Source organism: Mycteria americana, chromosome 9, assembly GCF_035582795.1.
Source record: "Mycteria americana isolate JAX WOST 10 ecotype Jacksonville Zoo and Gardens chromosome 9, USCA_MyAme_1.0, whole genome shotgun sequence".
In the NCBI taxonomy this organism is placed as follows: domain Eukaryota; kingdom Metazoa; phylum Chordata; class Aves; order Ciconiiformes; family Ciconiidae; genus Mycteria; species Mycteria americana.
In genome coordinates this window covers 16,170,085-16,186,765 of record NC_134373.1, presented here as the reverse complement: position 1 = coordinate 16,186,765, position 16,681 = coordinate 16,170,085, and the positions used below count along the sequence as shown (strand labels likewise).

Sequence of the window (16,681 nt, the reverse complement as noted above, 5' to 3'; positions counted from 1 at the left end):
AACAGTCCTTCCTGATTCCAGATAGAGAGCAACCTGAGTTTAATGCAGCTTGCTCCCTTTGAATTTTTAAAGCAGACTTTCAAAGGGAAAAAATTGAACCAACTGACCCAAACTGATTTACAGTGTTAGCAACTAATTCATATACACTGGTAAACATCTAATAAGAACTATTTGATTGCAATCTTTTTAGTCTTCGTGGATGCAGCAGTTAACCACACACCAGGAAGGGACTGAAACTTTTAATCACTATTTCCTCCTAACATGTCTGTGTTAAAATCTGTAAACAATAGAAGGGATTAGTAGGCAAAAGCTAACACCACCATGTGAGATGGAGACTTTTTCTGTTTCCAGGATAAAGCAGGTGACAAAGTATTGAAATTGAAGCAAAGTTCACCTGCTCTCACAAAAGGAAGGATTACCATGGAACAGACTTAGGCAAGAGGTAATCGACACAGAGTTGGGAAAGGAGAGGAACAGACCTACACCAGAAACTGCTCAGGTCTGCTGAGTTCAATAGCTTTCAGGCAAAGGAGGTTCTGTAAAGAACCATTCTTATACACACATCCCCCATTGGGTCAGGTGCACCACATGAAATAGTTGATACCAGCTGAAAGCGTAGTCCACTCCACAGTTACACAATAATTCACTTGCACATAGCATCAGCAAATGCAGCCCAAAACCCAGAAAAATAAGAGTCCTACATAGTAAATGCAATAAATGCCGTAACTACAATAAAGACAAAACATGATCTCCCCACAGCTTAGAATGGGCCCTTTTGTGTTACTTTTTGCAGATGCAGCATTAGGACTACGGTATATAAAAGCAACCACAGTGTTTGCTCACAGCTCTCAGCTTTCACCTCAGCAAACTGCCAAAAATGGGAAAGGTAAGTGGAAGCCCCAGTATGCCGTACTCTGCTCTGACACAGACACTGCGATGGACTATGAGTCTTTGCAAATGTTTATATTGCCAATCATTTTTTATGAAGACAAGAGCTTCCGGGGCCACTGCTATGAATGTAGCAGTGACCACCTTGACCTGCAGTCCTATGGGAAACAATGCAGTTCCATCCAGGTGGAAAAAGGTAGCGGGATGATGAGAACCCCAATTACTCGGGAAACCAGTAATTTTTAAAAAGGGGAGACTATCCTGACTTCCAGAAGTGGTTCAGTCTCTGTGACTCCATCAGGTCTTGTCATGCAGTCCTACAAGTGAGTTCTGCTTGGAAGCATATCACAGTTTAAGCAATTGGGTGTGGTTTATCCTTTAATAATATAATTATACAGTCTCTTCAAGTAACTCAAGAGACAGGCAAAGTTCAGTAAGGCAATGCAAAGTTTCACTGGAGATGAAGGAACTAATCTGTTTAATATCAGTGCTATTTCCAGGGCCTGTTCATAATTTGGAGATGCTAAAAGAAAGCTGAGTGACTGTTTCTAGGTAGAGAATGTTTTTACATTGCTCAGGGAAGGGCTAGCAGGGCCAGCTGATAGAAAGTTCTGCTGTAGGCTGATGTATGCAACTTGCTCGTGACCATACTATGCTATGATTCAATGACACAAGAACATGTTAAATCAGATTTGCAATGGGTACAGCTTTCCTACCATAAACGCTATGTTGGTTAAAATCAGGCAAAGAACTAATACTTGCTAAAGTACTTCTCTGGTTAGTAAGATATGCTATCGAGCAGAAGCCATAGCATTAGGAACACTCCGCATGCCTGTGCTTCACATAGCTCAGCAGTTTGCCACATGGCAATTGCCTGTGCACCAGTGTATAATGGGAGCATATGGAGTAACACAGGAAATGTGTTATTAGTAGCATAATTCTGAAAAAGCCATATTATTCATGCCTGGTCACAAGTAAGCGACACAGATCATCTCAAAGTCACATGAATATGTTTTCTCCTATTGTCACAATATAGAGTCCTTATAAATCACATTTCTTCAAATAATAAAGCATCCTCCATTTACTTCCTACCACACATGTGATCATACCCATGTGCTGGCACTCCTGAGCTCCTCCATGTGGGTAAGACTTAAACCTCTGTTAGCTTCAAAAAGTGAATCTCTTCGCAATCCCATCTCCAGAATAGAACACAATTTCTCAGAAATGCACATAGTAGCTGGGAAAGTTGCCTTTTTCTGGATGTCTGTCTTGTTCAGTAATGTCAGAATCAGTTAAATTTCTGTCTTTCTTACACTTATGCTGTGTTTGCCACTGCAGAATTCTGTTTCCCACAAGATTCAGCTCTATGAAAAAAAGGAGCTCCAAGGCCAAATGTTGGAGCTCACTGATGATTGCCCATCAGTCCCAGGCTACATCTGAGATCTGCTCCCTCAATGTTTTAGGTGGCTCTTGGATCTTGTATGAAATGCCCAACTTCAGGGGCCGACAATATTTACTGAAACCTGGGGAATACAGAAGATCCCCTGACTGGGGTACAGTAAATGCCAAAATTGTCTTTTTGCAGAGGCTGGCTGACTTGCACTGAGTTATTGCTCCCATGCTAAATAAACAGTGAATGCATTCCAAAATCCTTGTTCAAACAAATGTTCCTTCACTACTACAAACAAATTAAAGTTGTGCAGTCCAGAGAGAAATCCGATTCCTCTCACATTTAGGGGGAGAGGGGGAATACTTTAAAAAATATTAACAATTATCCAGCTGTTCCACAGTACGTGACAATTTGAATACCTGTTGCAGGTCCAACTGCATATTGCTAACCCTGGTAAGTGTAGAGCTCGCAGTCATTACCTCACTGGATATTACTATTAATGGGAATGTCTGATTCTTTCATCTAAGTTTTCCCCAGTTTTACAAGTTTTGATCTAGGAATAGATTCCAGCTCTATACTTAGGCATATAACTAGGGTTAACAATATGCAGTTGGACCTTTAACAGTTATTTAAAATATCACGTACTGTGGAACAGAAAAGTAAGTCCCATTAATAGTTATATCCAGTGAAGTACTGACTGAGGAGGAAAAGAACAGAAAGATGCAGAGGAACTCAGAACAAGGTGAACACTGTATTTGGCATCAAATTCTTCATGCAAACAAGTTGCTCCATGTTACCACCAGTCTAGCAAAGCTTTCCAGTCTTATCCCAGCTGATTCCTCCAGAAAGAGTTTTTCCAGATCCTTAGATCACACCACCTTTATACAGCATGTTTTAGTGAACCTGTACTTCATTAACTATATGCCCTGCCTCTACTAAATTCAGAGCTGCACTATCTGCTGCAGCAGGAGATTGACCCAAATCCCTCAATTGCCAGGCTATTCTGCATGCAAAAGGAATTAAATAAGTACACCAGTGTGGATTAGAAAGAAGACAACATCTTGTTGTGCTGCAAAAACTCTATTGCAGCATTAATTATCATTCAAGTAATTATGTATATGCCTACTAATCATCACTGAATCCTGTGCCAGCAGGCACTCTGTGCAATAATGAATGAGAGCCATAATAAAATGTAACAAAAGACAGTTAAGGGATCTCACATCCTAACATACCTCTTCTCATTTAGGTAGTGGAGTCTAGATGTTTTTTTCCAGGCATAGTTAGGCAAATATACTACTGCTCTTCAGCAAGGTACTGGAGACTTTTGGAAAGAGAAAGCAGTACAGAGAGCATACAACTATTAGGACACTCTGCAACCTTATCTAGTAGATGTTTAATTTTAAATAATTTCACCTGGGCTTTAAATGGTAGGCTTTGATTTTGTTTTGCCTAGTAAACATTCTGATAATGGAGCCCTTGAATAAACCAAGCAACTTCTACAGCAGTGAGGTAGACTGCTTAAAACTCACATCTCCACTTGCTAATGTCAGAGACCTCATTTAGCCATTATTTCACGCTCACATGCCCCATCAGTAATAGCCTGTTAGTGATCCTCACCAGCCTTTCCCTGACAACACTGGAGAAGAAAATAGAACTCTTCTTTGCCCTTCTCATCCTTTCTTTTGTACATGGGACACTACCTCTGCCTTCCTGCCTGTCCTTTACTGCACAAAGTAGGCTGTTCAGCTGCTGCACATGTCTGGTGTACGTAAGAACACCATGCTTCAGCCAGAGAGAAATGGAGCATGAACAATTCAGCTCTCAAGTCAGAGGTGTGAAAAAGCGTGTTTCCTCTTGTTCACAAATGCCTAATATTGTGCATTTATAGGAACTGCAGTGTAAGTAATAGGTGTATTAGCATGCTTAGGTTAGTGTGCTAATCCAGGTTTGCAAAATAACACGGGAGTTCAAGCTCAGTATCTACTTGCCTGCTTAGAACAGGGAGCCAAAACATTCCATTTGCCTTCAGCAGGAATAAAATAAAGAAAAAACAGACCAGCTCCCAGACAGCAATTAACATATGCCTACCTACTCCAACAAAGTATCTAGTTCAATTAGTGCAATTGAGAAATATGTCTATGTAGTGATGTGTAGGTTACATGCTGGCATTCCTTTGGTCAAAGGCAAGAATGAACAGAAATGTACTATTCAGTGATCAGAGCAATAGTTAGGATGCCTGGATTCTTGACTCTGCTGCATCCTAGAGTTTCGGGGTGGCTAAACCTTTCCAAATTTCTCCACCTGAGACAAGAATGGTGGCAATTCCTAGTTTTCAAGGAGCACTGGGAGAATTTACTTGCTTTTCTTTGCAAATGCTCAGAGAATCTCAACCAGACATTATGAACAAGGGTGCTAAAGGAGAGGAGCAGAGCACTGGGAATTCACAGAGAGCACCCAAGTTTTCACTAGCAAGTCTTCTAGGTTCCTGTAGTTTGTTTTATGGTTGGTAGCCGGCACTACAGTTGCTGGCATGCAGGGTGTTTCTCTACACAAACACTCTACTATTTTCAGATTACCCCTACACTTGAGTTTTTCTGGGGTGCAAAAGCAGTCAATCCCCCCGCAAAAGCAGCTGTCATAACAGCATACTAGTTGAGGGCAGTTGGAACAGATGTAAGTAACCAGACTCCTCAGATCATGGATACCATTTGGCTAACGAGATATTTTGGCTCCAGATTTTAAGATCAACCCACAGCCCTTCCTGCAGTGCACAGCCCATCTGTGGCATAGGGTCCTGCGAGGGTAAAGTCTACAGGATTCAAGGAGAAGCTGGATGAGTACTTGGAAGACAAATCCACTGAGGGTTATTAACCAGAGAGAAGTAACCTCCTGCTCAGGAAACCTCTTGAGCTAAAAATTACTTGAGGTCTTGAAGTTTGAATGAAGTATCATATGTATTTGCTTCATATCTACCCTTCCCTCGGTGCCTACTCATGGTCGTGGTTGCTGCCAAGTTACTTGACTAGCTGGACTGCCAGTCTGACCCATGATGGCTGCTCTACATTGTAGCTACAACAAAGAATTCACATATCACTGCCCCTACTCTGGTCTCTCAAGTTCCAAACTTCATCACCAAGCCCAGTGCCCCCTGTATTAAACTATGAAGGACCATATGGGACCCAATGACAAGCCAGCTTCACAAAGCAAGCATGATCACAGAAAGAATAAATTAAAAAAAAAAAAGTGTAACACTTCAGAGCCTGTCAAAGATCTTTGAGAAATGCAAGCACAGGCCTACACATAGAAGTTGTTCCTGTAAGTGAATTCAATTTGCTTAGCATTAACCATCAGGAAGCAGTTACTTTTGATCCAAAAAAAGCATGGAGGTATTCAGAAGCAACTGCTAGACTTAAATTCACACTCTTCCCTCAGTCTGCTTTCAGTGTTAAAGGCTACAATTTCATGGCTGAGGAAGCACCTGCACAAGAGAGGCTGACAGGAGTGATACCATTTACAACACCCATTAGAAGCACAACTAGAGCTGTGTAAAAACAGGCCAGCTAAAGATTTGCCCCTGAAGTTTTGTAGCTTCATGAAATCACCATACAAGACTCAGTGAAAGACACATGCAAGAAAGCACAAACATGTAGCGTTTTGGTTGAACAAGAAGCCAGTGAGACAAAAAGATCCACTATTGCTCCATGCAGTATGAGCAGGAAATATGAAAATGTGGCACTGCACATGACAGGATTTTGTGAAGGTTAGTTCAAAGGTGGGTGTGGAAGGAGAGGAAAGGAAGGCAAGCAGGAGAGAAAGGAACGGTCCCTGGGAAAAAAAAAAAAACAAAACAAAAACAAGTTAGAGAAATATTTAAAACTCCAGAAGAATCATCTTTTTCCTTTGAAAACCAGTCTTGGATTTTTTTTTCTCAATTTCAAATAGATAACATTTCCTTGATATTTTAACATTGGTTTGTACTTAGGCCTTGTAATTACTAGACTGAATGGAAAATACTTAAAAAGCCTGATCTAGCACTGGTAGCACAAAACTTTTACTCAGGTTACCTCCCATTACTCAAATGAGAGAAACGGAGAAAAAGAGTTTCTGCTAGAGCCCAGAGATGATCAGCAGCAGAATAACTTTACCTAAATAGCCCCAGAGTACATCAGCTTCAGCCTGCCCTTCCAATAAATTCAAAACAGCTCTGACTTTGAGGCTGCCTATTGCCCAGACTTCTGAAGACCACTGCAATGTATCGATTGACTGAGAATTGCACTACACCATAACAAACAAGGGCCTGAATGAACACAGTCATGAGCATCTTTGAGATTAATCAGACTGAAAACTTACCACAATGTTCTTCCTAAATAACATTTTTTTAAGTTCAACTGCAATTAAAGTTTCTTCGGCTGAAGAAATTACTAAGCTGTTGCATTTTGCCTCAAGGACTCATACCTGAGTTCCAAAAATCTGTGCATCCCTCAAGGGAAACATTTCTCTGTGCAGATTTAAAAAGGCTGTTCTCTGCCTTAAACAAGTGGTATCCATCCTTCAACTTCTAGTTGCTTTATCTAAGAGCTCTGAATTACATTAATATAGAATTTCAGCAGTGAAGCCTGGATGGATATAAACATCCATTACCACACATTTTTTATTACCTCATTTTCTCTCTCATACGCATACTCTTACTGCTAAAGGAAACAGGCAGCAATACCTGGTCTGAAGGGTCTTGAAAGTCAGGACAGTTTTTATCAGCATACTGTGAAAACTGTTTTACAGTATCATGACTGGGAATCCATATGCATTAAAATACCTTTGTCTCATATAATCAGGGAACAGAGAGAGACTAAAAATAAAGTGCCATGAAACAATTCTAGTGCAGCATTTCCAGCACTTCACTTGCACATGTTTCATCAGTAAAGTAACAGAAATATTGCTTCACCTACCCCTTACTCTGATCCTCTGCCTACTGACAGTAACAATAAAGTTGTACCCTGCAAACTACTGCCATTGCCTTTTCTTTAGAGAATGACAATGGAGAGAGGGAGGAGGAAAAACATTCATTCTCTTTACTGAGCAAAAAAATTCTCTTTTATCCTATTCCTGTGGATGCAGCACTGTGCATTCTATATAAAGGACTGCTGACTCCTGCTGCATGCTGAGGTCTCACAGCTAAACCCTGGCAAAAATGGCAAAGGTGAGAACAGCTGAGTGAATGGAGCACTGAAACAACCTAGCACATGCATAGCTCCTTGTAGACAAGTATGTTTGCAAATATAGTTTGTTGGTCTACCAACAAATTAGCAGAGGGGAAACCTCAAGTGGTTGTTTTATTATCTAGCTCTTTGGTAAGTTTCCTAAAGAAAGCCTATAGTGTACTTGGAAGCTTTCAAATGCTAAAACATTTACACATAAAAATCTTTTGTTTTTATTTTTCTGTCTGGCTAGTTTCCCTTTGAGTTTGTCAGCTGCTGAAAGAGACCTAAAGTTTATATATTCTTAGACTTCTAAGATGAAAGGAAAATAAGGTTGAAGTACTCTATTCCAAACAAATGTAATAAATACCGCCAAACAATGCCACTGAATTTAAGTATCTCTAAATTGATTTCACTGCTGCTAAGATATAGCTGCCCAACAGGACCTAGAGCGCTCAATGGTTAACTCAGGTTAGACACAACAGTCTTGTTTTGTTCCTGTATCATTAAAAGAGGTGAAAGCTTCAGCACAATTCAGATGTAGGAGAATTATTCCTTCCTTCATCTGTATTCTACATCACAGAAGATTTCTAGGACCCAGGACTGGGTGCAGGAGATGGGCACAAAGTTGAATGATTGTGTGATACACAGAAGTCGTCCATGGAGCTTTTAGTCAAAGAGCAATTTGGGTTTCACTTTCTCCAAATGCTCCCAAAAGCTTGTCATGGAGCTGCTGACAGGCTATTTCCAGCACGAAATTATGATGAAAGTTGCCCCCCACTTCCCAGCGTCCCAAAGGGACATCCACCTGTCATTTGTAGTACGAGAGAAATGAAGATACCAGTAACTGTCTGTGCATCTTATAGAAAATGGACATAAGGGCTTTGCTAGTCTTTGGGCCTGGTAGAAGCATCCCTATGGACCCTTGCAGTCTTTGGATTGTTTTGTACAATCTAGGCAAAACAAAGCCAGCTTTCAAACACTTTCCAGTGTAACCACCTTACTTTTGTTTTATTGCAGATCACTTTCTTTGAGAACAGAGACTTTGAGGACTGCTCCTGTGAAGCCACCACAGACCAGCCAGACTGCATGACCACTTGAACTGCTGCAGCTCTTTTGAGGTGGAAAGTGGCTGCTGGATGATCTATGAATGTCCCAACTACACAGGCCATCAGTACTTCCTGAGGAAGGGAGAATATCCTGACTACCAGCACTGGATGTGCTTCAATGACTCCATTAGGTCTTGTATCATCACAGCAGTAAGTTTTCCATATTGTGTCTATGTATGTTACTGCCTATATTAGAATCAGAGCACTACACCCCATTTTGACAGTTCTGACACAAGTAACAACTTCCCCAGAGACGTCTATGTAGAAGGAGGGTAGTAGAAAGGACACTTACCAAGTTCACCTAATGGGGTTTAGACTCTCAAAGAGGTAGATAAGTCAGTTGGAATTCTCAGCCAAATGAATGGCTGGATAGTGCTTGGGGGTGGGGGGGGAGGGGGAGTTTATTATATTAATTTTTATTTTAATAATACATTTATCTATTCTTTTATATATATAAAAACACCAATCTTCTAAAAACATTCTGGCTATACATGATCTACACAAGAAAGGTCAGTACAAATCTGAGAACTAACCCACATCTCCCATGCTGCAGTCAATGCTCTTCTTTCAAGGTAGGCAAAGTTGGTGACTACACTACTACAGAGGCAACCTGACACATCCCATTGTGAAGAAACCACCATGTACTTGAGCTGCAAATGAAGGCCTATTTGCCTCATGATAGGTTTTTTTTCTGAATACTTCAGCCCAGAATAGATCTGTGTTTTTATCTCCTAGACTCATTCCCTGGAAGAGTTTTACTAAAAGGGGAGAGGTTGCCAAGATGTTAAAGATTTCAATACTCAGACATCAGGCTAAGGATTTCAGATTTGGCCCAGGAATGGCCTTGATGCTGAAATGTGTCCCTCCAATGTTCATGAAAAGTTAAGTTCATCCATATTGTACGCTTTATGTACAATTCACAGTTTGCCTGTCCAGCAGAAGCTTCATAGACCATCACAGCAAGTTTCCAGATACATTCTATCTGCACAGGATAATGCTGCTATTTTTTTTTTTACTGACATGCAGTTCTGGGCTTCACTTAGCTAAGCCAAGTTCTGGGTCCAAATGCTGAAAGCTAGTGCAGACACTCTTGTGTCCTTTCAAGCTGTAGAGGGAAAAGTCACAGATGAGGAGGGTGGGAACAAGATGGTCTGAAGGGAAGTTGACTTGGGAGACTGATCGGAAGTACCTGAGAAGCAGAGAAACAGAGAATTAGTATGGGGGTAGAAAAAAAAAAACAAACTAAAATTAGGACACATTTCTGCATGCTTTCCAGATTCAAGAGCATCCAGAAAGTTTGATTCCACAAACATAGTTACTAAAGTGTTGTTGGTTTTGGTTGTGTTTTTTTTTTTTTAACTAAGGTGTTGGTCTTTGCACAGCAGCAGTACTCTTGTGTCTATACAACTGCACTTGAGCACCTGCAAAAACTGTATTGAGTACTGATGCAAGAGCAGAAAGTATTTTTCTATATCAAATCTTTGCTGTGCTAGATAGATACAAGAGTCAGAGACAGTCTTGAAACAGTTTAACATCTTAGTAGATGAAAAGCAAAAAAGCCTGCCCACCCAAGGCTGTGCAACAAAAACAGGGTCAGAAAAAGCTCCCCTCTGTCCCAGAGCCTTATCCAGTTACTACATCAACATCTAAGAACACTGAGGGCATGTGACTGCTGTGGCAATCCAGGTATATCACTGAGCTTATTTCTTATCTGCATGTATAGTTGAAGTGTGGTGATCTTGGCTGGACCCCCCTTCTGCTTCCTGCCCTACTGCAACTCCTTCAAAGCAACTGCAGTTCTAGTCTCACCGGAGCAGAAAGGACTCACAGCACTGCTGCTTTAAATTAGGACCCAGTCAAATTTATTCCTGTTAGACTGACTTTTCTGCACATATTAGAGGCTATTCACTGTTGCGTTGCTAGCATCAGTATTGCACCTAGCAAGCCATAGTCACCTAGAACTGCCACTTGACATCCTGCGCATCCATGTCTGGATCTGCCTTCACAGCCCCAAGAGCACAGCCGGCTACAGATCTATGTGTGGAATGACTTTGGAGGCAGGATGTTGGATTTCATAGATAACTGCCCCGCTCTCCAGGATGACTTTCACTACAGGGACATCCAGTTTTGTAACATACTTGAAGGAAGCTGGGTTTTCTATGAACAGCCACACTTCCGAGGACAGCAGTACCTCCTGAGGCCTGGTGAGTACAGGCAATTGACCAACTGGGGTGCCATGACTGCCAAAGTTGGATCCTTCCAACCAAGAGTGCATATTTCCTAACCAGCACTTTCCTAAGCTGTACATCAATGAGTAGTGCCATTAGCACTTTATTAAGGCCAAGGAGTTTCAGAGTCTACACGGGTTAGGTTCCCATTTCTTGCAATGCTTTTAGCCTTTGATTTAAAGCCCAGCAGAGTCAGAAACTGTCTTGACTACAGTGGGCTTCAGAGCCTGTGCTTGCTTTACTGGTAGGAAAAATTCCCCTGAAGTCAGTGGAGATGGGCTGGTAATGAGTAACACCCAAGCTGAGAGGAAACCTGCATCTAAATTGCCAAGATGAATTATCTGCAGTCTTAGATCAAATTAAAAATAGCATCTTTGAAGAAAGAGATTATTTTAGACCTTAGAGAAAAAATGAAACATTCATTTATAATCATGAAAATCCAAAAATCCACCTGTAACTGAGCCCACGGGACCAACTCTCTGCTTGAATTTATTATAGGATATACCTTACATCTTGAATGGACCCATAAAAGCAATGTCTTTCTCAGAAGTAGTTCTCCTGTGATAGAATGGCAAGTTCACAGCCACAGTGTCATCACGGAGGTACCGCATACCAAACCTGCAGTTCTGACAATAGATGACTTACGACAGAGCATCGCATTTACAGTATTTGCCATATTTATTAAGAGTTAGTTCTGTCAATGACAATTTGTAATGCTACAGATATCAAAATAAATCTTTCAGTTGCTTATTTACTTCATGATGAAAAAAAACAGTCCTGGTGCCCAATAGTTCCTGCTGCCATTTGGCATTAAGTCTGAAGTTCTGCACAGGACTGCATTGCTCCTGTGTCCAGTTCAGGGCCTACACTATGCTCTTTTGTTTAGCTAGGACCTCACACTATTTGTAAGCATGAACTCATGTTGACCCTCTGTAGCACAGAGAAGTAGCAACCTTCCCTAGGGTCTGGGATTAGAAACCAGAAGAGAGACACGTTATGTTAAGGAGCCTACAACCCATTCAGTGTGCAAGTGGGCCCCCACAAGTCTCACACATACTTTAACAGCACACTGTTTACACAACACTGCAGGATCTTTAAAACTCTGCTTTCAAGTTTTACAACACTAGCCATCATTCAGGTCTCTACACCCTTTCTGTGTCAGGAGTTAGGCAGCAGAGTCCCTGGAGGATTCACAAGGTCACAGGGAAGGGCACAGCCTTGGTTTCACATCCCACTCAGAAGCAGGCACTGTGCTGCAGCCAACATCTAACTTCTGGGAGGCCACAGTGCTAACATTTTGCTAGAATCCCACCTCTAGCAGCAGTTGGAGCTTTCCTAAGCCCATTTCCCTTTAGTTACTTTCCTTCATTTGCACCCTTCCCCAAACCAAGAGGAGTTAACCTGCCAAATCTGATAGAGTGCCCATATGCCCCAAGTTGCTATAGCATGCATTCTTGGGACCACCTTACCCTGTCAGCTGAGAGGGAATTAAGTTCCAACAGATTGCCATAGACTGCCAACACCTACACATACTTAAACCTTGGTTGCTGCCATGGTTTTTTTTTCCTGACTCACTGATTGCTTTCAGGAGCCATGCTGCAGATCCAGATCTGCTGAGCACTGCAACATAAGGAAATAATTCATTAAACAACTTCTTAACTAAAGCAGAATGATCTGAAGTGCAAGTATGGTAACTTCACTGATCACTGGCAATAAGATGGTGGACAGTAAGGGATGGTTTACTTTGCATTATAAAACTGTTGTTCTTCCTCCATCAAAACTGACTTTTCACTCAATCTTGTGCAGTAACAACTACTGTCTTAGAGCACCTGCAAAATAAAGACACCTGTAGCATGAGTCTACACATGCTAGCTCTAGCATAGCTAACCTACCTGACAGCAGAGGACAGGGGCAGTTCTATGCCTGAACACCCATCCATGAATCTTTACTGGCAATTAGAGCTTGTAAGAACCTAGGCAGACCAAAGCATATTAACACATACTATATATTTAGTCTGGAAGAGTCTCCAAGAAGTACCCTACACAAGAACATTCCTAGCACAGCTGCAAACTTAAGGCCTCTAGTAAAGGAGTGTATGCTGCAGAAAAGGAGCAGAAGAGATCAAGCCACTACCTGGGCCTTTTACAGCAGGCGATTCATTATATTGAAGGCCCCCTGTGGAAACCAGCTGAAAGGACAGAGAAGGACAAAAACATTCACCATGGTCCCAGGCTACCCTGGGGTAAATTCCTTCCTGAATTTAAGTCTGGTGAATGGCTTAACCTTGAATATATAAATGCAGAGCAGCCAAGGGCCAGAAGGACTTAATACTATTAGCCAGACCATCATCACCTCCCAGCTTTAGCTGTGGCCAGTCTCCAACACTTTGAAAGAAAGCAACTAAAATCCCTAGATACCAGCTTATGTGTCAAGGGGCAAACAAATTCCTTCCCATTTCCAAATTTTGCAAATAACTAACAAGCCTTGAACTACCTGGGGTACAACATGAATATGGTGACAGAAGGAAGATTAAACACTAATTATGTTTGCTGGCTTACCCAATAGAACAATTGCACACTGATTTTGTGCAATCATAGCTAGAGAAACTCAAGGCAAGCTGATCCTGTGCTGCCCTCAGCAAAACACCATCTCAGAGGCCTTGGCATCTTGCAAGGGCCAGCTTGCTCCTTTCTAATAGCCACACCAAATGCAATCTCAGATTAATTTGGCTCGAATGCCTAGAAACTAGCATCCACAAAGTCCTATTTCTTCACATACAGCAAAAGGTATTTTGATAGTGGGAGTTTTTACACCCAGATGCTAAGGCCACTTGCTTACTTAGAATGTAAAGATTACTCCTTGCTTCTCTACAAGGGTCTGTTTGTAAAGGACAATGGAAGAGTTGAGAGACAGGTTCATTTCTAAGCCTATTTCACGTCTTTATTGTTAGTAAACAAAGCATTATCCGTAGACATCAAGCAAAACCTCAGATAAAAGCTTTGCCGTAGACCTATCTGAGTATGATTTTTGCTGGCCTGGGGCATGATGTTAGTAGAAGCCTTAGAGCCAGACAACAGGTTTGAGAATATCTGAAAGTCAGATATAGATTTTTGTCTTTTTCATTTGGTTCTACAGAAAATAAGTATAGCTTAACAAGAGCATTACTATAAGGTGTGTGGTTTTTCCTGCCACTTCAGAGGTCCCTGGACTCAAAGCTGCAATCCAATGCAGCCAATTCCTTTGTTGAATCTTCCCTTAACCTCAAATTCATGCCTTCTCCCTATCCACTCCCTTCTCTCTACCCATGCTGTTACCTGAACTTGCTGACTGACAAGTTCAGTCCATAGTAAGATGACTGAGTTACTAATATACAGCTACTGAAGAGAGATAAAGTACAAAACCACAAGTAATGAACCAAGTATGAGAAACAACCACTGTTGTAAACAGACAGTTAACCACAAGACAGCACCTAAAGGACAATGAACTACAAACGAACACTGCATACCTGGCTATTTAAGGTCCATGAAACAATTGGTACATAATCATAGAAGAGAAGGTGATGAAAAGGCTAATCAGATTAGCCAAATTAGCTTTCACAGCTGGACCAATCCATAAACACATTTTAAAGTAGCCATACATAGCTGGTAATGCTTCTTTGTACATCTTCCTCCATTCTTTGACTTCCATATCCTTAGCTGAGCCTTTATGAAAGTAAGTACACTGAAATATAAATTCACCTAGAATTATACAACACCTGTGGAGACAAAGCTGTAGCCCATCTTTCTCCACTGACCTCTCTCATTCTTGCTCATATTTGCCTGTGGAAAAGAACTCATGGTGAATACTGAATGTCTGTACCAACAGGGAAAGACTAAACTTGACTCACACCCAGTGATGCAGACATACACAAAGCCACTTTAACAACTTTACAGTGAGCTACCTGGCTTAGGAAAACCTCTAGAAGGTCAGACCAGGAGACTACTCACCCTGTATACCACTGGAACAGACTGTCCTGTTGCAAAACACAAATGCTTTACTTTCCCTTCAGAGCACCTATGTAAGGCAAGAACTGCCTACATAAGCAGTAGTGATTGCCGAGGCCCACTGGGATAACTATGTCACTACAACTCCAACAGAGTGGAAAATGGCTGTGTGATAGTCTGTGAGCATTCTAATTATGTGGGCGGCAGCACTTAACAAGGGAGGAGTCTCCCATTTCTATCAGAGGATGGTTTTTTATTGCTTCATTAGAGCCTGTTGCAGGACTATCTATATGTGGGAGCAGCTGCTGTCACTTGCAGAAGTCAGTAATGCAAGAAAGCAGAGCAGTATCTCAAGGGAGGATTGGGGTTTCTACATAGCTTTGCTTGGGCCTGACTTCTTCAAAGGGAGTGAGTTGTAAGAAAAGTTTGAAATAGGCTGCTGTTTAGTCTAGAAAAGGCTGTAAGAAGATGTGATGATCAAAATTTGTAACTCAAAAAGCATGCTACAGCGAGCTTCCTTTTCCCATCTTACTGTGGAAGGGACAAATAGCAATGGTTTGCATTTGCTTCAAAGGCGATGCAGGTTGGCTGTTAGGGAGGAGCTCCTAGCAGTAACTCAAGCCCTGAGATAAGTCCCTCAGGGAGGAGGCAGAATCTCTTCCGTTCCTGGAGGCTGCTCACAGAGGGGTCCAGGGTGGTTTAAGCATAGTGGATCCTGCCCTGGGGACAGAGCTGGACTCTGATCTCTTGGTTTTTTCTTGATGGAAAAAATTATGTCATAACCTCAAGGCGGGAGACTGTTGTGGCTAGCAGCAAGTACCAGAGCACATGTATCACACGACTAAAAATAATTTTACAGACTCATTTTTGTCAGTGTCCCTCCATCCGTGCTAGGAACTGTGTTTAGATATTGCATTAAAAGATACTTCTCCCATCCCTCCATCCGTGCTAGGAACTGTGTTTAGATATTGCAGTAAAAGATACTTCTCCCATTCGCACACTGCTGATCCACATGATACACCACCGAGCACAGATTAGCCCTTAAATTTCTCCAGGACAACTTCACTGATCTTCTAAAAGCAAGACAAATATGCAAAGGCATGTTGCAGGGACTGATCTCAGACTCTCTGGGCTCTTGGTGATGCTTATCCATCCCTAGCAATTTTTTATACACCAGACAATATAATGATATTGCACAGTCAATTCCTGTGCAAAGGGTTTCCAAACCTCGCATGAAACCATTGCAGTGGTGTGGAAATCCCCTGCAAAGGAGTCGACTGTGCAACAAATGGCAATGAATGCTTCATCGTGTGGAGCTGTATGAGATTTAACCAGGTGAGGAGATGAACCAGCAGCAGAAGTACCAGGGCTGCAGCCGGAGGTTGCAGGGCTGTGATTCTCCCAGCAAACTGGGGAGAAGCCCAGGTCTCCTTAAATCTTCCTTCTCCCTGCTTTGGAGCCTCACACAACGCTAATTTCCAGCCCCACTTCCCAAGGGCACAGACGGACACCGAGGGAAGCCCGTGCCCCAGGGAGTGCCCTGCCAGGCTCGCTAAAAGTCGCGTTATTGAACGAGCAGGAGGAAAGTCCTTTGCTGGAGCGCTCTGCCTCAGGAGGGTCAGCACACTACCGGTATGCTTGCAAAGAGCCACACCAATAAGCTGAGGAATGTCTTTTCACATTTCTCCTTTAGAAATCTAACTTATTTTAGGAGCGTTTTTAGTCCTACGGAAGCTCTGCATGCGAGGTATGGGCTGCTTTAAAGCGGTAGCGGATTGTATGCGTCTGTATACCCGCGCTCCTCAGGCAACGCAGGCAGGCCTCTCTGGAGCGTATGTAAAATACATGTATGTGCTTGATAACCGTTATCACTTGTAAAACAGTCTGG

General features: G+C 42.0%; 2 protein-coding genes across 2 annotated transcripts; both read left to right on the top strand.

The window, feature by feature from the left end:
* The first annotated feature begins 936 nt into the window (after positions 1–936).
* Positions 937–2,494, top strand: LOC142414246 (gamma-crystallin D-like). The gene is given in 4 exon segments (XM_075511228.1): positions 937–1,093; positions 1,096–1,211; positions 2,227–2,312; positions 2,314–2,494. Coding segments are annotated over 4 exon segments (540 nt in total).
* A 4,972-nt stretch (positions 2,495–7,466) lies between these two features.
* LOC142414245 (gamma-crystallin B-like) lies at positions 7,467–10,866 on the top strand. Its single transcript, XM_075511227.1, is given in 4 exon segments — positions 7,467–7,475; positions 8,431–8,554; positions 8,557–8,732; positions 10,591–10,866. Coding segments are annotated over 4 exon segments (585 nt in total).
* Positions 10,867–16,681: the final 5,815 nt, after the last annotated feature.